The 24,091-nt window shown below is 47.9% G+C and overlaps 1 protein-coding gene across 1 annotated transcript in view; it reads left to right on the forward strand.

Moving 5' to 3' along the window:
• Nucleotides 1-24,091, forward strand: part of Exd3 (exonuclease 3'-5' domain containing 3) — an 81,262-nt gene that overhangs the window by 21,568 nt on the left and 35,603 nt on the right. The window contains 5 exon segments of the mRNA XM_029562586.1: nucleotides 1,199-1,263; nucleotides 9,535-9,708; nucleotides 10,041-10,208; nucleotides 14,459-14,512; nucleotides 16,028-16,167. Coding sequence (XP_029418446.1) covers nucleotides 1,199-1,263; nucleotides 9,535-9,708; nucleotides 10,041-10,208; nucleotides 14,459-14,512; nucleotides 16,028-16,167 — 601 coding nt within the window.

Genomic DNA, 24,091 nt, shown 5'->3' on the forward strand with positions numbered 1-24,091 from the left:
GCTGCAGCCCCAGCTGGTCTAGAACTCACGATGTAGATCAGGCTGGCCTTGCTCTCACCCTTGAACTCACAGAGATCTGCCTGCCTGTCTCCCAAGTGCTGGGATTAAACACGCCTGGCTTAATTCTAAGTTAATTATAGATTATTTTGGCTTTCTATATAAAATCAATTGTTGCCAGGCGTGATGGCCCACGCTTTTAATCCCAGCACTTAGGAGGAGGAGACAGGTGAATCTCTGAGTTCAAGGCCAACCTGGCCTACCTAGTGAGTTCCAGGACACCTGGGGCTGTCTCAGAAAAGGACAAAAAAACACGCCTGGCTTAATTCTAAGTTAATTATAGATTATTTTGGCTTTCTATATAAAATCAATTGTTGCCAGGCGTGATGGCCCACGCTTTTAATCCCAGCACTTAGGAGGAGGAGACAGGTGAATCTCTGAGTTCAAGGCCAACCTGGCCTACCTAGTGAGTTCCAGGACACCTGGGGCTGTCTCAGAAAAGGACAAAAACAAAAAATCTGTTGTTGTCAGGATATCATTTTTTTTCTTTCCAAGTTTGATGACTTTAGGGTTTTCTCTTGCTGTCTGTACTGCTTGGGGTTACAGTTTCATTCAATGGGGTACCAACATTGAGTTCCATATTTGTGGGTGTTTTATTTTATAGGCTCCTGTTGCCCTGTTCAAGACCTTCACCCTGTTCCTGGTTTACCAAGTTATTTACTAAATTATAGACATAAGTGGATTTTTTTTTTTTTTTTTAGGGCTTTGCATCATTAAATTGGCTTGGCTTTCTGACACAAAACTCAAGCATTTTGTCTTTGCTGGTGCCTGTATGGAGTTTGGAGGGGTAGGGGGTGTAAGGTTAGTAGGGAGTGCTCTGCCACAGTGCTGTGCCTAGACGGTGGGCCCTACTCAGAAGCCTGTTAAGGACTGGGTCAGTATAGGAGACCTAACCTTGCTGGGTAGCCAGCTGTGAGTCCTGAGACTATCAGTCTATAGATCTGGCCAGAGCAGGCACAGAGGTCATGTTCTTATAGAGGCTGTGGACACCACAGACATCATTGCATCATCAGATGTGCTTTGTGTGTTCTGCAGGAGGTTCCCACCAGGGCCCAGAGCTGGTGGTAGGGGAAGCACTTCCCCAGTGGCTCTACCATGGTCTCTGCTCCTCTCCATCATGGCTCTTATCTTTTCTCCATAGGCCAAGATCCCTTGCTGTTCCTACAGGCCCTACGGGAGCTGTGGTCCACATGGGACCTACAGCAGGTAAGTGGGTATGTGTGTCAGCAAAACGGCCCTACTCACTTGTCCCATCACTGCTACAGGACTAGTCCTTCCCAACAGAGTTGGCTGTGAAGGTGGAAACTAGCCAGACAGCCACTGCCCTGGGGGAGGACACAATAGCTACTAGAGCTGGCTGGGCCGGGGCCCACAAGAGGCTTCAGGTGTTAAGACCCACCCTCTCATTTCTACTAGAAGACACTGAGGCAGGCATTCAAGGCAGGAAGTCTTCAGCAAAGGGATTTGCAAGGTGGGGCTGGGAAGGGGCAGTGTTAGAAGAGGCAGCCCTGAGCTTTTGAGGCTGTTAGTGGAGCAGGCATGCATTTTGTCTTCCCTTCTTCCTGGGCTGGCATACTTCATGAGGAGGTTCTTCATGGTGTTCTCAGGAAGTCCACATTTTACCTGTATCTGCTTGTTCATGCTGCTCCCCTTCACAAATTTCGCGATCTACAGTGGGTTCTGTGCTAGGGGATCTCTCTGCCACCTTCGCTCACTGTTGATTCTGTGTCCTCCTGTCTCAGGTTAGTAAATCAGCCTGATCAGTGGGGTGACAGTCCTAACCAGATGGCCACACACCCTAAAGTGCAGACTTTACATGCAGGTTTTTGTTCCTTTATTTTCCAAGTTTTGTTACAGTGTCTTGACTCTTTGTCCTAAACAGGGCTGTGTCTTGTGCCTTTCTGTCAGTTATCTGTGTTTCCTGTGCACTATGAAGGTATCTTCACTTTGTTAAAGGAGGACTTGCTCTGTGATCAGTTATCCAAGTGCTAGGAAGGCTTAGCTCCACGATAATTGGTACAGACTTCCTGTTCATGCTTTATGTACCAGAGAGTGTCTTGGTGCATACAAGAAAAAAAGAGCAGCATGCTGCCCAGGGTCCAAAGCAGGGATGGGGGGGCACCTCTTCAATGACCAAAAGTTGGTGATGAATCAGCCTGACCAATCGTAGAGCAAGATGTGTGACCAACTGAAGGTGGTGGTAGAAGGAGAAAGGAGAACAGTGGAGGGCGGGGTGGGGGGCTGCTGTCAGAAAGCAAGGCTGTCCCACAGGTGCCAGACCATGTGAGACAGGCACAGTGTCACACAGGATGCTGCTTGGAACAGACCGAGCATTAGGACCTGCAAGGTGTGGAGTGTGAAGTACACATGGGGCTGGGGTAATTGCCGGTGCCAGCCGGCCAAGACGGACAGTACCTGAAAGGGGGAGTGAGGATTGAAAGAAAGGAAAGGAGACAGAAAAGATGCTGCTTGGGAGGGCTCACAGTGAATACTGCAGCTCCGATTTATTTCAGTTCTGCCTTTTTATACAGAAGAACTCAATTTGTTACAACTGCTGTTTTTCCCCACCTGTATCTGAGGGTCAGGGAGCGGTCAGATCAAAGGCTTCCACTATTGCCTCAAGGTCAGGTGTTGTGAGGCTCTCCATATAAACATATTCCTCCTGATAAGGCAGATTAGATACTGGTGTGCATAATACACACTCAGTAAACAAGCTTGACACAGCTCAATGATTAGCAGCTCCCGACAGGTAATGTGGGATGGTCAGTTCTCGGGTGGACCAGAGCCTTGAGAAGGAGGAGGGAAAGAATTCCTGGGAGACAGTGCCATATAAGCAGAGTAGAACTGGCATATGAACAGAATCCCTATGGCTTTCCCCCTGAGATGGAGGGTGTTGGAGTAGAGGTCACAGTATTTTGCATGTTAGTAGGAGTGGGTAGAGGGTTAGGGTTAAGGTTGTGTTCAGGGTCATTGTTAGGGTCAGTGTTAGGGCAGTTGCATTCTGACGGGAGTTGGAAGAAGAGGAGCTGGAGCTTGAGTAGGAGCCAGGCAAAACAATGTGAAGATATGGTGTTTGGTTAGTCTGTGGTGTTCCTCAGAGTATGGGCAATGGTAGAAATTGCAGTTCACCAGGATTCCTGGTGTGGCATCATCTCCTAGGAGCATCTGATTGCTCCCTGTTGGCTGCTAGAGTCAGGAAAGGTCTGAGTTTTAACAAGTCCCCGGGTGTGTCTGATGGCACTTGACCTCAGGGCTCAGGGCCTCCTGGCAACATATACAGGATCTAAGTCACGTGAAGGTAGCTAGCCAGTCACCCGCATGGGGAGCTCCAGGGTCAGCAGTGTCTCTGTTGGTCATCAGATATGGAATAAAGAACAGTGTGTGAAGGAGGGTGACTGCCCATGGCCTGTGGGCAGGGAGGACAGGAGGGGTTGGTTGGTCAAGGTCACCGAGCCAGGGTCCCAAGGGACCTTTAACTTTACACTGAGGCAGTCATGTCAAGGACAGGAGCTGAACTGTTCAGAACTCCAGTGTGCGAGGTCCAGGCTGGGGCCAGCATGGAGGCTGCTGGTACAGAATGAAATGGCTGGGAAGGTCTGTGAAAGCAGGACTGGGAAGAGATTAGCTGCACAGGTTCCAGGGGCTGGGGGAGGCAGGATGAAGTCAGAAAAGATGAACACAGATGAAGGCACATCATATTAGGTTTATTCAAAACAAGGTTGGTCTAGTGTGAAACCCGAAACTGATAGAAGAAAACACTTCAAGATGTAGGCATAAGCAAAGACTTTTTGCAAAAGACTCCAAGCTGCCCTGGAAATAATAGCAAGAATTGACAAATAAGATTACATGAAATTAAAAAGCTGCTTTACAGCACAGAAAACAGAGCAAAGGGCAGTCCAATGGACAGAAGGAAATCGTTCGCAACTTTATACCTGGCAGGGGATTAATACCTAAAATCTAGAAAGAGCTGAAAAAAATTAAGCAAAATTTGGGTTGGAGAGATGAGTCAGTGCTTAAGAGCACTGGCTGCTCTTGCAGAGGACCCAGGTTTAGTTCCCAGCACCCACATGGTGGCAAACAACCGTCCTTAACTCCAGTTCCAGGGGAATCCAAAGCCCTCTTCTGACCTCCACAGCGTTGCATGACACGGGTGCAATCACATACATGCAGACAATACACTCGTACACATAAAATAAAAATAATAAGTCCGGGTGTGGTGGCTCATGCCTTTAATCCCAGCACTTGGGAGGCAGAGGCAGGAGGATCTCTGTGAGTTCAAGGCCAGGCTGGTCTACATAGTGAGTTCCAGGACAGCTGGGGCTGCAGGGAGACCCTGCTTCAAAAAGACCAAAAAAAAGAAATTTAAATTAAATCAATAAATGACTAAATTAGTTGAACACACAATTCTCAAGAGACTACAAATGGCCAATAAGGGGCTGGAGAGAAGGCTCAGTGGTTAAAAACAGGTACTTCTCTTGCAGAGGACTTGCAGAGGACCGTGTTGGGTGGCTCACAACTGTCTGGAAGTCAAAGTTCCAGGGAATCACAACACCTCTGAACTCAGTGGACACCTGCATTTATATGCACAATCACACACACCAACGCATATACACATAATTTAAAAATAATAAAGATCTTTTTTAAAATGGCCAATAAGGAGCTAGAGAGATGGCTCAGCAGTTAAGAGCACTGATTGGTCTTGCAGAGAACTGGGTTTGATTCCCAGCACCCACATGGCAGCTACGAACCGTCCTTAACTCCAGTTCCAGGGGAATCCGAAGCCCTCTTCTGACATCTGCAGCATTGCACGACATGGGTGCACTCACATACATGCAGGCAATACACTCATACACATAAAATAATAAATAAAATATAAAAAAATGGCCATCCAGGAAATACAAATCAAAACTGTATTAAGATTCTATTTCTCCAGGTGTGGTGGCGCACTCCTTTAATCCCAGCACTTGGGAGGCAGAGGCAGGTGGATCTTTGTGAGTTTGAGGCCAACCTGGTCTACATAGTGAGTTCCAGGACAGCTGGGGCTACAGGGAGACCCTGCCTCAAAAAGACCAAAAAAAAAAAAAAAAAAGATTCTATCTCACCCAAGTCAGAATAACAATCAAGAAAGAAAACAGGCCTTTTTGGACTCAGACCCGGCAGCAGGTGTACAGTGAACAGTGTGTGACTGATGCCCGAGAAGAATTGAGTTGCTGTCTATGAACTCCTTTTTAAGGAGGGAGTGATGTAGCCAGAAAGGATGTCCAAATGCCTATTTCCCCAGAGGGTGGGGAGCCTGGTCATAGCTCAGAGACAGTTTCAGGGTAAACACAAGAATTCTTTGCTCCAGTGAGCTGAGCAATAGAGCTAAGGGGGCATATTTGTTAAGAATTCCTGTTACCTTGCAGGACATAGACCAGAGCTTCTGAGGAGGGCAGTCTGTGATCTAATAGAGGTTCCTCAAAAACTAAAAGTCGAACTACCGTATGATCCAGCTACGCTACCCCTGGATACATACCCAAAGAACTCTAAGTCAGTTTAGCACAGAGACACTGGCACATCCATGTTTACTGCAGCATCTCCACGATAGCCAGGATATAGAACCAGCCTAGGTATCACCAGCAGAGGAATGGATAAAGAAAATGCAGTACACATGAGCAGTGGAGCTTTATTAAAGCCATAAAAAGAAATTATGTCGTTTGTAGAAAAATGGGTGGGACTGGAGCGTGTTGTGTTAGGCCAAATAAGCCAGGCTCAGAAAGAGACTATTATGTTTTCTCTTGTATGTGGAATCTAGATTTTAAAATACATATTCGTATATATTTATATATGTCATGAAAATGGAAGGGGTCTACTTAGGAAGAGGAAGGGGACTAGCATGCGGGGAAAGGAGGACAAGGGTAGTGGAGGGTATATGTGCTAATAAACAAGATTACGCTGTTGATGATTTTAATTATATTTTAACTGGAGTGAAATGCACATAGTATGAAGGGATGATTCGGTTGCTGTGGGTGATGAGGCTGCACCTACGCTGGCTGATTTGTGGGGTGATGTGCCTAAGCAGGGTTGCCAGGCGAAGGGTAAAGGCAGTGCTGTTCCTCTTCTCTCTCCCCAGTCTACTTCAGAATTCACTGTCTAATTTATAACATGATTGCATTAATGCAGATCACATGGCTCCACAGTAAACAGGAGTGTAATTGCAGAGCTGATTGGCCATTGTCTGCACCAATGCTTGTTCATTGAGTTCATCTTCTCAACCTACCTGTCACCACTTAGAATATAATTTGATTGGTTCATTATGGTTCCAGGTCCTAACATGGGTGTGTTGACCCAACAGGAAGTGCAATCAAGGGCAGCTGAAGTCACATGTAGACGAATCCATGCCTGAGCTTGGCCTCCACTCACTTGTTTGCTTTATGTACCTTTGTAGTTTGATTTAGCTTTCGCAAATGACTAAAACTGGAGAGCCAAGGGTCAAGTCAGCCTCCACTGTAGTGAGCTGTTGAGTTGAAGACTGATTAAATCATCCTGAGAGCCAGGAGCATAACAGTATATATTTTGAAGGCTGGGGATGTAGCTCCATTGGTAGAACCATTTGCCTAGCATTTATGAATTGATCCTCAGCCTAGTGGCCCAGCACTCAGCAGGTGGAGGTAGGAGTATCAGAAGTTCAAGGTCATCCTCAGCCACATAGTGACTTTGAGATCAACCTGGAATATATGAATATATGAGATCTTGTCTCAGAAAAAAAAAGTACACAGTTTTACCTTTGAAGAAAAACTTTTGCTGTATTTTATTATATAAAATATTTTTAAACATGAAGCAATTAAAAAAGTGATTCAATAGCATTTAACACAATATTGTGCAACTATCACCTCTTTTAGTTTCAAAATACATGGGCCCTCCAAAAAGCCCATCTCCATTAAGAATACCACCACCACCAGATTTCACAACCACCAATATACCTCTGACTGTGGATTTCCCTGTTCTGGATGCTTCATGTAGATACAGCCACATGCTGAGAAACTTTGGTGTCTGTTTCCTTTTGCCAGGTACTATGTTTCCAGAGCTCACCCACACAGCTTGTCAGTCTTCAGGCCTAGACATATAACCATCACGACAGATGACTTCCAGGACCCCGTGTACAAACAGCATTCCATGTTCATATGACAGGACCTGAGCTCAGTATGGCTTCCTTTGATTCCTAGAGTCCAGGTGGACAGACAAACTGCCCTCCTGCTCTGACCAGCCCTTTCTCTGAGGACATCCTTTGGAGGATCCATCTGTTCATCTTTGTGTACTACCCCTGTGGGTCAGCCCCTCCAGACAGCCTTAGGGTCTTTTTCACACTCACCTGATCTTGACAGATTTTCTTTCTTGGTATTCAGCAGCCATTGCAGGTATCAATGTGGGAGCATTGCCAGATGCTCCCTAAAGTCCACTTTGTTGTCAAGATCATAGTGATTTAAAAGTTATGTTAAAGCCTTGTGGATGCCTGTGAAAGTGTTTTTCCTTCCTTGGGCACTGGGAGCTACCTTCCCCAGAGTGGTGTGTGACCCCTATGCTGAGTACAGACTGCCTCATATGTGTGGAGAGTCCTCTGGCCCCTGAGCTGCCTGGCCTTGCTGCTGTACAGATTAGGCTTTGCCTAGGGATGGTGTGCTCAGGCAGAGGCAGGTGACACTGGGAATCCAGATGAAGAAATGCTTTCCCAGACAAGATTTCCAGACCTGGCCAAGTCCTGAGAGGTGAGAGAGGCCATAGATAACAAACCTGGAAATCCAGGCAGTGACACCAGGCCCAGGTTTCATTCAAGGTGCCTTTCTGTGGGCCAGCAAACCTGTGGGCCAGACTTGGCTACCAGTGGGGCCCTGAGGAGTCACTGGGGGAGGGGGGGGCTATGGGTGTCTCACTAGAACAAAGTAAGGAGACTTCTGAGCTGGGGGTTGGGGGCATAGCCCTTCCACAGTGGTTTTAGGAGCCATGCTAAGCTATTTCTGCTCCAGGGTATTAGAACAGCCTCCCTTCTACCAGTTCTCCTCCCTTGTGTTCTGAGTGACTTGCCCATAGGCCAAGAGCTCCTCATCATAGGGGCCATGGCTTGGCCTGGGATGGAATATGAGACCACTTGCTCTCTGTGGCCTAGGGCCCCAGGTAGTACTGGCTACCATTGTCTTCTTGTCAGTATTGTCTTGCTGCCCCTGCCTCCAGCTGTTCTGAGCCTTCTTTGGGGTATAAGCGGAAAGCCTGAGTCCCAGCTGGGGGGACAGCTCACCTCCACATTGGGTGAAACCACACAAGGACAAAACATATATTTTCTGGGACTGTCCTCCTAAAGCTGGGACATGAGGAAAATTTGATCAAATTTATTCCCAGTGCCTCAGCATAGAGGCACTTTGCCCTTTGGACATTCAGCATTGATATTTTTGGAGTGTGGACAGGTTTGAACATGAATAGTAGCAAGGGCTGGACATGCCAGAACAGTGTCTTTGTGGAGTTTTCCTTCTCATGAGCAAGAAAATGGCAGCTACCCCTCAGCTTTACCGTCTTTCTTCCCACTTCCTGGAGAGCAGAGTCAAACCCTCCCTGGCACTGCTCAGCTGTAGTGTACAGGCCCCTGCTAGTGGCCCCAGACCTCTCAGAGGAGAAATTGGCTGCTGCTCCTGTCTTGGAAGCATTGACATCCTCTCTAGACCTGTCTGGCAAGTTCCCACGGTCTCAGGGAACTCGTTCTTGTTCTCACACACCATGGCCTTAGGCTTCTGGTAAGGTGTAGAACAGTGCCATCTCTGTGAACTTGTTTACATTGCAAATCTTACAATTCTAACTGAAGAATGAGCCACCAGAAGCTGCCAATGCTCAGAGTAATCTTGCAGTCAGCAGCTACACTGATAAGGCACAGCCTGGGCTGACTGTACAGCACAAGCTGGCAGCACAAACCCTGCTGTATAAGACCACGCTGCTGCTATAAACATTTGTTGGTTCTTAAATACAATAAATGGAAGCCATGGACGTCAGGGGCCCCGGGGACACCTTGTCACTCTTGTTTCAGCTCCTGATTCTCAAACATGTGGTTGGGTAGACAGGTCAGTGCAGGCAGCTCAGGTCAGCTCAGGTTAGGTGCTCTCCTGCTTTGTTGGACTGGGTCATTGCAGGTCCAGGTATGGCTGACACGCAGTCATTTGTGAATCTGTGACTGTGGCCATTACTACCCCTCAGGCAAGCGTAGTCCTTTGGCCCAGAACAAGCTTCTGTCTTTATGGGATAATTAGTGCAGACAATGACCAGGGACAGTGGCCTTGGGGTGCAGCAGACCAGAAAGGACTCTCAGTGGCATGAAAAGTCACAGGGAGGCGTGGATGGAGAGTAGAGACAGTCACCTTCTGAACAGGTTAATTTTTAAAACCTCTGTGCTGGAGGCGAGGCTACAAGGGGCCTCTGAGGAGGAGACAAAGTGACAATGAGGTTTTGTCTCTGCAGCTCTGGGAGGAAGCCTGGCGGGGGTTTGCTGAACTGGATGACCCTCTGGGCAGCCTGCTGGACATGCTGGAGGGCAGCCGGGCCTGGAAGGGAAAAGGCCCCTCTCTAGAGGCCTGGGTGGCCCGTGAGCTACAGTGTTGGCTGCAAACACAGCCCCATCCACAGTCAGTCCAGGTGAGCCAGTGAATGGTGACCCTTTGCCCCATACCCAGCATGCTGGACTTCTTGCCCTAGCTGACCAGACTTCTGTAGCCCACTGAACTTGCCCAGGGTAGATACGGCTGACAGGCCCCGGCCAAGGCTCTACCTGTGAGCTTGACCTTCAGCCTCCTGGAAGCCATGTGCAGAGACTAGACCTAGCCTGCTCACCTTCCTGCCACCTTCCACTTAGTGCTGAGCTTTCAGTCCAGGCTAGGCCTAACTCTAAGCCTCTGTACAAGCGAAGCACCACAACCACCTGGCCACAGGGCAGCACCTCACTGAAGGCTGGGTCTCTGGTATTCTAGCACAGCCCGATGCTGACCCAGTTGCAGACCATTGCCATTGAAGTCCTCACTGAAAGCCCCTCCAGTCTGGTAGAGCCCCTGGTCAGTATCTTCCAGCTACAGGACACAGACACCAGCTCCCTCCTGGCTCATATCCACCACCTCTACCATAAGGGCAGATTCAAAGAAGTAAGTGACTCTCCAAACTTCTGGTGACCTTCAAGAAGTGGGACTTCCTTCCACCTCTCAGTGCATGTATTCAGTGGGGTAAGCAGAAGCCAGATGGGTGCAACTTCCCTTTGGGGCTCTATGGGGATGTGGGTCTCCCAGGGTGTAGGGGCCTCAGGAACAGGGTGCCAGGTACCCCTTACACTACTTGAGCTAAGTGTCAGAATGTAGGTCTCCCCATGCTGACTCAGAGGAGCCCTGCTGAGGATGCCTGGTATTCTCGCATACTGTGATGGTCCAGTCATACCATTGAGTTCCAACAGCAGTATTTGTGCTGTGCAGCAAAACCACCTACCTGGCCTGGCATACCACCCTCTTCTCCTTTGCCCTTTTGTCAATTGATTGATCCATCTGTTTGCCTATTGGCCTGCTGTGGGCACAGGCTTGGACTGAGCATAGCAGCCAGCTCCCCAGGCAGAAACACTTGAAGGACCAGAGGAGGGGCTATGAGAGCTCTTGGTTACAGACACATTATCTAGTGCATTCTTCCCTGTAATCCCTGGGTCAGCAGTCCCTGTATAAGAACTTGTGAGCTTTGACATCATGGGTTACGAGTCTCCTTAGTGACCACTATCTTTGATATAAGTCCAGAAAGTTATAAGAGGGACACCCCATCCTGAAGTCCCATACTCAGGGTTCCAGGGCTAGGTCTGCATGAGTCACTGGAGATTGGTGGGAGGCTCCCAGCCACTGATGAAACTGCAGTGGTACCCTTAGCTCCCTGGCAGCCCAAGATGTGCAGACCCCAGATTGTGGCTAGAGGTACCTAAAGTGGGGTACAACCCATGGTATACCTATGGTGTGGAGCAAGGCTACCATTCCAGATATCACCTCCACCTCAGTGCTGCTAAGACCCAGAGATGAGTGCACTTCAGAGACAGTGTTCCCTGAGCCACTACTCTTATTGGAGTTTAGATGTTGGGCACCAGGAGCCACCTAGGCCTCCTAGATCTTGCCTGGCCCTGAGAAGTAGGCCCATGTATTGGCAGCACCTGAACCCACATGGCTTCATCTCCTGTCACACCTGCCCACACTTCTTCTCAAGCGTAGTAAAGGTCACTGAGGAACCTGGCTATGTGCCCAGGAACAATGTGGGATTGAAGACTGGCCGCTCATGTGGTGCAAGGCCATTCTCAAAGCTGAATGGTGGTTGTGCCTGGGGAGAGTGCAGGGAGGCAGAAGGCAGGCTAATGTTTCGGGAGTCTTCTGTTACACTCGAGCCTTTCAAAGAGTGTCTGGGGCCGCTGAATGTGGCTCTCTTGCGCTCCAAGGCAGGCATCCTACACAAAGGGGGCTCTTGTCCCTCACAGGCCCCTTCTGGGAAGAAAAGCCATTGTCCCCAAGCGGGGCCGCCCGGCAGGCGGTGCATGCTCCGCTGCCCACCGCCGCACCATCGAAAGGGGCCCCATTCAGGCCTGTCCGCCTGGATTAGCAGGGACTCACGACTCAATGTGCTGCGATATTTCATGTTGAGGGCAGCGGCTGGCTCTGGGCAGAATGAATGCCCGCTTTTGTCTGCTGAGTTATTTTATTTACATTTTTTAAACAGCTTATCAAGGTAAAAAGATAGCTTTACTTTAAAAAAAAAAACTTTTGGCTCCAGGCCCATACAAAGGTGGGAGGCTAGGCTGGCATTGGGGTCTTAGGCCATGCAATCTGGGCCTCAGCCAGCCTGGGCACCTGCCCAGCCCTCCTGCCCTTCTGAGTGGGGGGCCTAGGGAGACAGGACACTCTTCCAGAGGCTGCCGCCCTGGCCCCTCTGGATTTTCTTGATTGTTTTCTTGAAAGCCGTTGTCCCTGGCCCTATCTGACCAAAGATTTCCTCAGTTCTCCCCTGATCTAGCAAGCTAGACTGCCCTGCTGTGTCTTCCTCCTGGGCAGCAGGGGTATACTTGGTGCACAGAGGGTTTTATTGGCCCCCATCTCTCCTCAGCCCAATCCTGAGCTTTTCTTCCTGTGGAGTCAGTATCCAGGCCCCTCACCAGTTTCCACCATGCCTTCTCCCTGTGCAGGAAGGTGGTCTTCCTGCACTCCTGGGCCTAACAAGTCTTCTACATGACCAAGTATGGGTCTATCATGACATCAGAGAAGATTCAGCAGAAAAGGCCAGAGACTTGCCAGACATGGTGGCACACGCCTTTAGTCCCAGCACTCAGGAGGCAGACACAAACAGATCTCTGTGAGTTCGAGGCCAGCCTGGTCTACATAGTGAGTTCTAGGCCAGCTGGGGCTACAGGGAGACACTGTCTCAAAAACACAAAAAAGAGAGAGAGAGAGAGAGAAATGGTGAGAGACCTATCCTAGGCTAATATCACAGTGACAGCTCAGAAGCCCAAACTAGGGTCAAGCTAGGGGGCTTCCTTGAGGAAATGGTTCTGTTGCCTACCTCCAGGCCAGCAAGGGCACCTGGCAGTGGCTGAATAGGACTGGGCAAGCTCTTCCTTTGTGCTAGCCCTGCCTGCAAAAACACCTCCTCCTCCCAACACCCTCCCATACCCCTGCAGCACACACCCAGGCCACCTGGCCACCAGAGGGCAGCCTAGGTGCATGGAGAGATCTTGCCAGGCAGATGGAAAGCTACAGCCCAGTTGTTCTCTGCTCCTAGTGACCCATAGAGAAAGGAGGAGCTGACACCTCAACCCCCCTGGGTGCTACTGGTTAACCAATGTCTTAGTCCACCTAGCAGATGAGACTTGAGCTGCACACCTGGGAAGCACAGCCCACCCTGGTTCTGCTGTCTCCAGTCAGTTATCGATTGGGCCCCATTAGCCCCAGGGCTGAGGAAGAAGGGTCATCCAGAACATTGCTGGAACACTAGCCGGTGCAGAAGAAATGGACAGCCCCAGGCCCCTAATGCATTGCTCCTCACCATCCCACCCAGCCTCCTCTCTCCCTGTCACTGACAGAGAGCTTCAACCCAAAAATGGAAGGAAAGCAGCCCAGTTCTTAGCTCCCCCTGTTCCTGATGAAGCCCAGGTCAAGCCCAGGGTAGGGGTCTTGGGGGTTCTAAGTAGCCATGGTTTGAATATGACATGTAGAATGCTAGATATACACCCGTTTCCTTGGGATTGTGCCATTTCTAAGGGGGGAATCTGATCCTAAAGACACCAAGACCCTTGTGTGAAGCTAGAGGTATCACCTGGTGGCCCCTGCATCCCTCTCCAAACCCCTTCAAGTCCTGAAGACCCTCTTTGTGTCCTTTATTCCTCTCCATACCAAGTATATCTTCCCCCTGCCCAGAGACCCTCCCACGCCCTATGCCCCATGAGGCCTGGTGAGACCAAACCTCCTGGACAAGAGCCAGCTGTAGAGGCGCCGGGTCAGAGCACGCAGGGAAGGCCCTGGCCCACACCCCCTGGGCTGGATGCCGCCAAGCCTTTCCCAGGCCGCTATTTTGGGCTCTCTGAGCTCTGGGGGCGGGGTGCTGGGTAGCTTTGCTGCAGCTTTTGGTGGTTATTTTTGCTCATAATGGGAGCACGATATATGGAAAGTATTAATAGTAGTTCAGGCCGTGGTACGTGCGGGTGCTCAGGGCCAGCATGTGCTCTGTCCAGTGGTGGGAAGGTCTTAGCGGTGCAGCAGGTTTTGGGGAGCTGCCTCTCAGCTGCATCCACTCTCCATCAGAATCTGCTCAGGCTGTGAATGTCTCTGACCAAGGGCCTCGTATCTGACTCTCCCCTCTGGTTCCCCCACTGTGACTGGCTTTGGCACATGTGTGGAGTGCCATATCTGTAGTGGATAGAGTTCAGAGGGTCCAAGGCCCCCAGGAAGCTGATGTCCCTCTTTCTATGCCTCAAGGGCATCTGGTATACCCCGGTTCTTCTACCATGTGCACCCAGGACTGGCTATGCTAGCCTTCTGGACCAGGTAGATGCTCTGAGGCAGGATGGGGCAGCTGTGCATAGGTCAGTGTGGGCCTCTTGTCCCCATTTCTTGACCCTTGCAAGCCCTAAGCAGAACTCTGGGGGCCAGGATAGATGGTTAAGTTTCTCCTGCCACCTGTCTCACCCCCAAAAGCTAGGTTGGTTATAGGGGACTCCTGCCATGAGACTCATGGATTCCCAGTGCCTCAGGCCAGCAGCCCCATTACCGAAAATAGGAAGGTCCTTGGCTATGTCTCTGGTGACCAGTGTCAGAACAAAGAGTGGGACCCCCTGTGGCACTGTGCCCCCACTCCCAGGCACGTGTAATCACTCCCTGTGTGTTGCCAGGCAATCGTGTTGGGCATGAAGTTGAAGCTGCAGCCTGAGCTGGATATTGAAAAGGTAAATGTCTTTCTCATGCAAATCATTTAGGTTCAGACTTGGATAAAGCCCAGGTCTCCAGAAATAGGGCTTGGTGGGGGCAGGGAGGGTTTCTCAGGCCAGGCTTCCTCCAAGGCCCAGAATGGGGAGGACAAGACCTGAGAAGAGGCCAGGGAGTGCTGGCTAGTGCAGTGATCGGGGGCTTCAGTATAAGAGTACAGAGGCCACTAGGCTGTCTTCCTGTTGTAGGGCAGTCCCAACCAGGCATAGTTGTGCTGGTGCCCTAATCCAATTACCTGAAGCTCTGGAAATTCAGGGTGAGCTGGCCTGAGGGCTGTTAGGTCCAGAGCTGCAGCCATCCCTGCCCTAGAATAGGCACTTCACTGGACACTTGGTCCCTGTACCTCTGTAGCCTCCATCTTGAGGCCTGCTACATGTCCCTATTCTTCATGGGTCAGAGGAGACGATCACTTGTCTCACTGGGAATCTCAGGGCAGATGACATAGTTTTAGAAGCCATTATGTCTACCCACACAGATTGGCTATAACTGAGGATGTTGTAGGGCCTGCCCCACCTGTCCTACTGCTACAGGAAGACAGTACATCCAGCAGGGCCTTGCCTTGTGGGTGCAGCTCGAGCACTGCAGGAGCTGGGGCCAAAGACTGGGACTCAGCCTGAACATTGGCCCTTTGCTCAGTCCCATCTGGGCTCTAAGAAGCCTGGCGTGGGTATCTGTGGGCATGAGGATGCAAACACAGGACTCTTCTGCAGGACCCGTGGAAGGGGATCTGTTGAGATATGGTTTTTGTTTGTTTGGATTTTGATTTGGGGTTTTTTGTTTTGTTTTGTTTTGTTTTTGTTTTTTGGTCTTTTTGAGACAGGGTCTCCCTGTAGCCCCAGCTGTCCTGGAACTCACTATGTAGGCCAGGCTGGCCTTGAACTCACAGAGATCAGCCTGCCTCTGCTTCTGAGTGCTGCTGGGATTGAAGGTGTGGGCCACCATGCCCAGCAGGGTCTTATACCTGGGAAGTAGTTGGTGGGTCCCAGGGCCACAACCCAAGGCTCTTTCAGGGCTTCCCCAGGAGCCCCTTGGTGTGTTCCATGTTCCACATGCCTCAAGAAGATATCTCAACTTGACCACCAGGGCAACTGCTAAGGCAACTATGTGTTATCTTGGTCCTGCTTTTACCCAGCTTGGTGAGCACAGCTGATGGCACCTGAACCTCTTGGAGCCTCCAGTCCTTGGTCTTGGGATGATAGGAATCACAGCAAGCGCCAAGGATAAGACTCTGGAAACATCAGCATAGGGACAAGGCCCACATATGCACAAGTGAATGTTTAAGGTCAGGCACTGAGTCTGGGCTCGGATGGCCATATGACCAGCTTTTGTACACTTGCCCAGGGTCCTCACATACTTCTGGCCACTGCTTGGGAACAGGTTGTAAGGAGCCACACGGGCCTTTTCATTCCTCATGCTCTGGGTGGGAGGTGGAGCTGTGGTCCTGGCTGTGAGCCTGAGTTTCTGTTCCCCTACAGATGAGCACCCCACTGTTGCTCCAGGGCAAGATGAACCTTGTTGAATGCTACGTGGCTGGCTTCCCAGAGCTCCAGAGGAAGCTGCTGGCCCTTATGGACTCCTGGTGCCAGCCTGGCTTTAACATCAGGGATGTTGCCAGGTAAGTCCCATAAGGTCCTGGCAGCTGATGCAGAGTAATCTTCCAGGAGCCCAAGATGGGAGCAGCAGACCCCTGGAAGCTCTTGCTTTGGGCTCCTCATCTCCATCAGGGCCACCACAAATAGCAAGCCAGCTGCTTTGAGGAATGAGTGTGAGGCAGAGCAAGCCCCAACCCCACAAATACTGCTGAATGGGGCTGGCCTGTTGATAGCCCTGAAGCTGTCCATTCATTCACTCCTCTCATAAAGTTTTCTCTAGTACCTGGTATATGGAGTCCACCATTCAACAAGCTGACAGGGTGCCTGTGTGGATTCAGTCATTATATGTGTGAGTATATTGTGTACATGAATGTGTGCATATGTGAGTGAGCACATGTGCAGTGCAAGAGTGTGTGCCAGTGTGTTAATATGGACATGTTCTGATGTTAGTAAGTACATGCGTGTCTCTGTGTGGTATGTGTGTCTGTGTAGGTGTATAGTGAAAGTGAGTACCTGTCTGTGTGACTATGTACCTGAATGTATATACATGTCAGTGTGTACCTGAGTGTCTGCACATGTGTGAGTAGGTACGTGTATCTGTGTGGTGTGAGTGTGTATGTGAATATGTACCTGAGTGTATGCACATGTGCCAGTGTGTGCCTGTGTGAGGGTATGCCTTTATCTATGTGCCAATGTGGGTGTGTGAATATTTATTTGTGTGTATGCACATGTATGAGTATTCATGTGTCTGTGTAGTGTGTATGCCTGAATAAATGTGTAACTGTGTGCGTATGTGTCTGTGTAGTGTGAATGTGTGGGTACGGCTGTGTGCCTGAGTGAGGATGTATAGGGGAGGGAGCTTGAAGGGTCCCCTAAGGGCTGCCGCATCTGGAGAATCTATATTCTGGTTGCAGGCCTGGGGTGAGTAGCACGCAGGTATGAAGTGCCATGCCTGCCCTTGATCAGGCAGCAAGTGGCTGGGCACCTGCCTCAAACCTGTGCAGCATCTCACTTGACAGACAGGAAGTTGGCCTTGGTGCCAGACCGCCCTGGATGTGTTTTCTCTGCCTCTCCTCCCCGGGGTTGGTATGTGGTCACTGTCGCTTCTGAGTTTCTCCTTCCTGAGAATGAGGCACTGTTCCTGACCCATGACCCCCGCCCCTGCCCTGATCTGAGGCACACAGAGCATGCTGGGCCAGGTGAGGACAGACAGCTGCCACTGCTAACTTATAGCATTAAACAAACTGACAGAAAACACAGAACTAGTGAGGGAATGGGGGCATCAGCTGGAACCAGAGCCTCATGTGGAGAGAAGGGCTGTATATCTGTGAAGCTGGAGTGTAAGAAGAGCCTGTGGGGATAGACTTAATTTCAGATATTTGTCTAAAATAATGACAACATTTTTTCCTAGCTTTGTGCTCTGAAAGCCTTATTGCGAGGATATCCAGTGACTGGGTGTGCCTAGCAACCAGATCTTGGTTTCTAAATACTGGTTACCAGTAAGGGAAACAAGGATTCTGGAGAAGACTGAGCATCAAAGTAACAGTGCTTTGAGTTTTTAAACCCATGGTGGTACTCAGAGGAAGAACGCTCTTTACGGAGTGCCCAGCTAAAGCATGAAAAGGGGACAAGACAGTAGTCACTTTCTGCAATACCCAAGGAAGTAATTGGTTCAGGTCCAGATTGCTAAGAAAGAAAGAATGCCTTTAATCCCAGCACTCGGGAGGCGGAGGCAGGTGGATCACTGTGAGTTCAAGTCCAGTCTGGTCCACATATTGAGTTCCAGGCCAGCTGGGGATACAGAGAGATCCTGTCTCAAAAAGACCCCTCCCCCCAAAAAAAAGACAACAGTCAAACTACCAGTGCAGGATTGGCAAGGGGACCCACAAAAGATGCTGAAATAGTGATGTAGTTGTCCTTTGCAACTTAGTGAGAATGTACTTGACAGTTTAGATGAGACCAAATCCCTACAACACAATTTAACAAAACCAGTGCTAGGAAAAAAGAGGAATGTTGAGTAGTCCTGTCTGTTACATAAACTGAGTACACATTTTAAACTTTTGTCTGTGACAAAGTTCTAGACCTCAGGCATAGGTGGCTTCACTGATGAATTCTTTCAAACATTTAGTGGGCAAAAAAATCATACCAATTTTATGTATTACAGAATATAGAAAGAACACATCCCAATTTTCTTCATTCAGCCAGCTTAAACTGAGCCCTAAAACTCAAATAATATGTTAAAGAAAAATTAAAGACCAATATAGTTCATGAAAAATGTACTTGACAGTTATATTTTTGTACTGAACAAAGCATAAGCCATCAAGTCAACTAACACATTAAAGAGATTATGAAACATGCATTCACACACACACATGGGCATTGCAAAGCATGTGGTACAGTTACATGCATGCAAGCAAAGCATTTATACACGTAAAGAATACAGTAAAAAATTCAATTTTATTTACTATTTTTATTGTTGGTGTCTGTGTGTGTGTGTGTGTGTGTGTGTGTGTGTGTGTGAATGCATGTTTCATGGCATACACATGGAGGTCAGAGACAACTCTGTGGAGCTGATTCTCTCCTACCACCTATATGCAAGTTCTGGGGATAGAACTCAGATTGTCAGGTTTTCCTGGCAAGTGCTTTATCCACTGAGTCATCTCCCCAGCTCTTAAAATTTTTTTCAACGTTTATTTATTTGATGTGTGTTTGAGTGTGCACGTGCACATACCATAGTCCACATGCAGAGGTCAGAGGACAAATTTCAGGAGTCAAGTCTGTCCTATAATGTGAAATCCAGGGATTCCAAAATGGAGATGGAAGATGAACAAGCAAAGCTTCTTTAAAAGAAACTAGGTAACCTGGAGAGTACTGTGTAAAGAAATGGGATTAGGGATAAAGTCATACCAATCCTACACAATCTCTTTTGAAATAAGTTAGAGCTCCTGATGTTATTAATACTTGGGATTTCTGCCATTTTAATGGGTGTGCAGTAGTGTCTTGTCTTAATTTGTAATTCCCTAATACTTATTTCTACCTGTTCATCTTCTTTGGCAAGGTGACTGTTCAAATCTTTTGTCCAACTTTAAAAAACATTAAAAATGGCCGGGTATGGTGGCACACTCCTTTAATCCAGCACTTGGGAGGCAGAGGCAGGCGGATCTCTGTGAGTTCAAGGCCAGCCTGGCCTACATAGTGAGTTCCAGGACAGCTGGGGCTACAGGGAGACCCTGTCTCAAAAAAGACCAAAATAAATAAATAAATAAATATAAATAAGCAAGCTTCGCTGGTGAGAGTTGAGAGACTCATTAGTAGTCTCTTTACCCTGGTCCACCATGTTCCATGAACCTTAGGTGTAGAGGTTCCACTGTAGATGTGTCACTTGGAGCTGGGCATCTCACACACACTTATTCTTTGTGTTTGACCAGTTGTGGACTGCTGTAATAGTCTCCATCTGTTGTAAAAGAAACTTCTTTGATGAGTGATGACAGGTATACTTGTCTATAAATATAAAGATTCATGTTTAACATATGTTAAGAAATTATATCTAGGAATGTGACAGATATAGGGTTTTCTCTAGACTCTGTGACCTCTGCAACCATGTGTATTTGGCTATACAGTACCACACCTGAATTTGCTCTCATTGAGTGGGCTTTAAGTCCAATTAGATAGCTGTTGATCACCCCGAAGATAAAAGTGCCACTACTGCACTAATGTAGACAGTTTGCTGTGGAAGTCTTTGCTCTGGTTTGGGTGGTTTGTTTGTTTGTTTGTTTATTTGTTTGTTTTTAGGAGACAGGATCTGACTGTGTAGACCAATCTGGCCTGGAACTCACAGAGACCCACCTGCCTCTGCCTCCAGAGTGCTGAGACCAACGACATTCTTTTGCTTTGATTATTTATTTCTCTAGAAAATTTCTTGAGCTTTGTTCCTGTGTGTATTTAAGTAGCTTGAAGTAGTTTGGTTCTTTCTGATCTATCCTTTAAGCTTTATTTACTATGAGAAGAGCTCATAGATTATTGAATCTAAGATCAACTATCCTCATTTCTGAGGCAAGAGCCTTCTTGGTTTTGCAATTGATGCCCTGAAAATTATGAAAATTTTCTAAATACTGGCCCTGAGGACACAGTATCCCCATTATTTGGAAGATTGATTTCTCCCTTTGATCTTTTTGTGTGGTTCTTTCCTGGCTTTGGACAGTTTCCTCACATGAGTGTGCTGGTTGATACTCAAGTGAATTCTTGAGGGAACCCTCTGCAGACCTGTCATCCCTGGTATTCCATCCTGCAGAATGCCCAAGGAGCTCTGGGCCCCTTCCCTGCACTGCAGCAGGCAGCTCTTCAAGGTAGAGGAAGAGGCAGGTGCTGGAGTCCTGTCCCACCATGGTTAGAAACTGTTATGAGCTTCATATTTTCCCATGTCTGAAAACTGTCTCTACTCATAATGTATCTGGCTTCCCTGTTGTTTCTGGCCAAAGGGCAAGTTTGGTCCTATTTTTTTTAGAAGCATCTGTGATGGTAAAAAAAAAAAAAAAAAAAAAGATGGCCATTACTACTGCTTGCACCCAGGAATGGACTGGGAACCCATTCTGGTACAGGGAGGCAAGGAGGTAAATATAAAATGTTAAGATTGGGTGCAAAGAAACAGCTCATGCCAGGCATGGTGGTACACTTCTTTAGTCCCAGCACTCAGGACACAGATGGAGTTTGAAGCCAGTCTGGTCTACATAATGAGTTCCAGATCAGCTGGGGCTATATAGTGAGACCCTGTCTCAAATAAAGAAAGAAAGAAGGAAGGAAGGAAGGAAGGAAGGAAGGAAGGAAGGAAGGAAGGAAGGAAGAAGAAAGAAAGAAAGAAAGAAAGAAAGACTCCCTTTTTTCAGAAGATATGATTTTATTTGTAGGAAAGAAAATTATGGATAAACTATTAGAATTAAAAAGTTGGGGCTAGCCGGGCGTGGTGGCACATGCCTTTAATCCCAGCACTCAGGAGGCAGAGGCAGGCGAATCTCTGTGAGTTCAAAGCTAGCCTGATCTACATAATGAGTTCCAGGCCAGCTGGGGCTACTGGGAGACCCTGTCTCAAAAAAGACCCCCCCCAAAAAATATAGGGGCTAGAGAGATGGCTCAGTAGTTAAGAACACTGGCTGTTCTTGCAGAAGATCCAGGTTCAAATCCCAGCACCCATGTGGCAGCTAACAACTGTCCATAGCTCTAGTTCCAGGGGATCCAACATCCTCTACTGTCCTCCGAGGCCATTGCACAACAGGGGTGCACTTACGTACATGCAAGCAATACACGTATACACATAAAATAAAAATAATAAATAAAATATTTTAAAAAGTAGATCTTGGGGCTGGAGAGATGGCTCAGCGGTTAAGAGCACTGACTGCTCTTGCAGAGGACCCGGGTTCGATTCCCAGCACCCATATGGTGGCTACAAACTGTCCTTAACTCCAGTTCCGAGGGAATCTGGCCCTCTTCTGACCTCCAAGGCATTTCATGACACAGGTGCACTCACATACATGCAGGCAATACATTCATACACATAAAATAAAAATAATAAATAAAATATTAAAATAAAGTGAGAACATGTGGAATTTAAATTTTAAAAAAAAAGTAGATCTAGCAAAATCACTCGTAAATTTATAAAAGCCAATTCTATTTCTTTATCTTTGTGGTAGAGACTCTCATGGAATATACTTGATTGACTGATCTGGAACTCTGCCTCCTGAGCGCTAGGATTAAAGGTGTGTGCCACCACACCCAGTCAAGATTGACAAAGTTAACTCTAGAGACAAAGGATCCCACATGTCCTCAGCAGTAGAATAGAGGTGCTATTGCATTTAGAGTAGAGCAGTAAAACACCACGCACGGTTACTCACAGTCATAAAGACCAAGCACGGTTACTCACAGTCATGGGGATGGATGTCCCAGACATGCACTGTGTTGAAGAAAATAGATCCAATGGTGGATTGGGGAGGCTTTGGGGTGTTGGAATATTCTATATTGAGATCTTGATGGTGAGTTCACAGCTACATAGATACCTATTTGTGTACCTTACTAGAAGTCAGTTATGCCTCAGCAGATACTTTATTTTAAAAAGAGGACTTACAGGGTTTTTCGTTTGTTTGCTTTTTTAATATTTTATTATTTTTATTTTGTGTGTATGAGTGTATTGCCTGCATGTATGTGAGTGCACCCATGTCATGCAATGCTGCGGAGGTCAGAAGAGGGCTTCGGATTCCCCTGGAACTGGAGTTAAGGATGGTTCATAGCCGCCATGTGAGTGCTGAGACTTGAACCTAGGTCCTCTGCAAGAGCAGTCAGTGCTCCTAACTGCTGAACCATCTCTCCAGTCCCAAGGACTTACAGTTTTAAAATGCTGATTTAAAACAAGAATCTATTGCCTCTCTGCTTGAAAATGAAGAAAAAATTCTGAGAAGATCATAAATGACAGTGACAGCTGTTGGGGGGCTGAAGACTCAGAAGCAGGTCAGGCAGTGAGTTCAGAAACTACAAATGTAAGAAAAAGTCAAGGTACCTGCAGAGCCTGAAGGGCTCAGGGGCAAGAGGCCAGTTCTCCAGAACAACCAAGCTGAAAACAGGATCTCCAGGAGGCCTTATGAGGGGTAGAAGCTGAGGACAGGCCAAAGCTAGAAACTTTAAAAAAGGTTTATTTGGCTCCATTTTGGAGTCTGAAAGTGTAAGCTCTACCAGCCCCACCATTTGACTTCTATTGAGTGTTTCCATGACTACACCATGAAACAGAAAAGCAGAAAGACCATGTGCAGAAAGGGCCAAGTGCATGGGGTAGCCTCAACTTATGAATAACTTAGCACCAGTGCCTCTCAGCCGGTGTACCTCCGAAAGTTCCACACCTCAGCACAGCCACACTGAGAGTCCACGATTCCAGCACACAGACCCCACATCCAAACTCTAGCAGGCTCCATGCTGAAGTGGAGTTTATGGTGAGACCCCCACAGCAAAATTGAGGATGTGTCTCTGTCAGCAGAGCCCCAGCTGTCCTGCCTCAAGGGTTGTAGGCCAGCCTCACACATACTAACAGAGACCACCCAAATTGGAACCTGGGGAACCAGAAGAAAACAGAGACACAGGAAATCTGTAACTAGGTTGGAAAGAGTCTGAAATACACATTGGAACCATATGAAAAGAAACCTTCAGAATCTAGAACAGAGCCCTTATAAATAAAAAGTGTAGTGTAAAAACAAAATCTCAACAAAAATCTTGGAAAATCAACTTGAAGATGTCTTCCAAAAAACCATACAAAGGAAGACAGCAATGAGCAGGGAAATAAAAGATTTTTAAAATCAGAAATGTTGGGTGGGACGGGAGAGACAGCTCCATGGTTGAGTACCAACTGTTCTTCCAGAGGACCCAGGTTCAGTTCCCAGCTCCCACTTGGTGGCTAAGATTTGTCCTTAACTCCAATTGTAGGGGATCCAATGCCCTCTTCTGGCCTTCACGGGCACCAGGCATGCAGGTGGTGCACTTACATACATACATGAAAAGCATTCATACACATAAAATAAAAAATAAGCCGGGTGTGGTGGCACACTCCTTTAATCCCAGCACTTGGGAGGCAGAGGCAGGCGGATCTCTGTGAGTTCAAGGCCAGCCTGGTCTACATAGTGAGTTCCAGGACAGCTGGGGCTACAGGGAGACCCTGTCTCAAAAAGACCAAAAAAAATAAATAAATAAAATAAAATCTTTAAAAAGAATAATAAAGGGCTGGAGAGATGGCTCAGTGGTTAACAGCACTGACTGCTCTTGCAGAGGACCCAGTTGGAGTCTCGGCACCCACTTGGCAGCTAACAACCATCTGTAATTCCAGTTCTTCTTCTGACCTCTGCAGGCACTGCACAACAGAAATGGACTTACACACATGCAGGCAATACACTCATACACATAAAATAGAAATAATAA

This window comes from Nannospalax galili, unplaced genomic scaffold, assembly GCF_000622305.1.
Source record: "Nannospalax galili isolate Female #2095 unplaced genomic scaffold, S.galili_v1.0 scaffold35, whole genome shotgun sequence".
In the NCBI taxonomy this organism is placed as follows: domain Eukaryota; kingdom Metazoa; phylum Chordata; class Mammalia; order Rodentia; family Spalacidae; genus Nannospalax; species Nannospalax galili.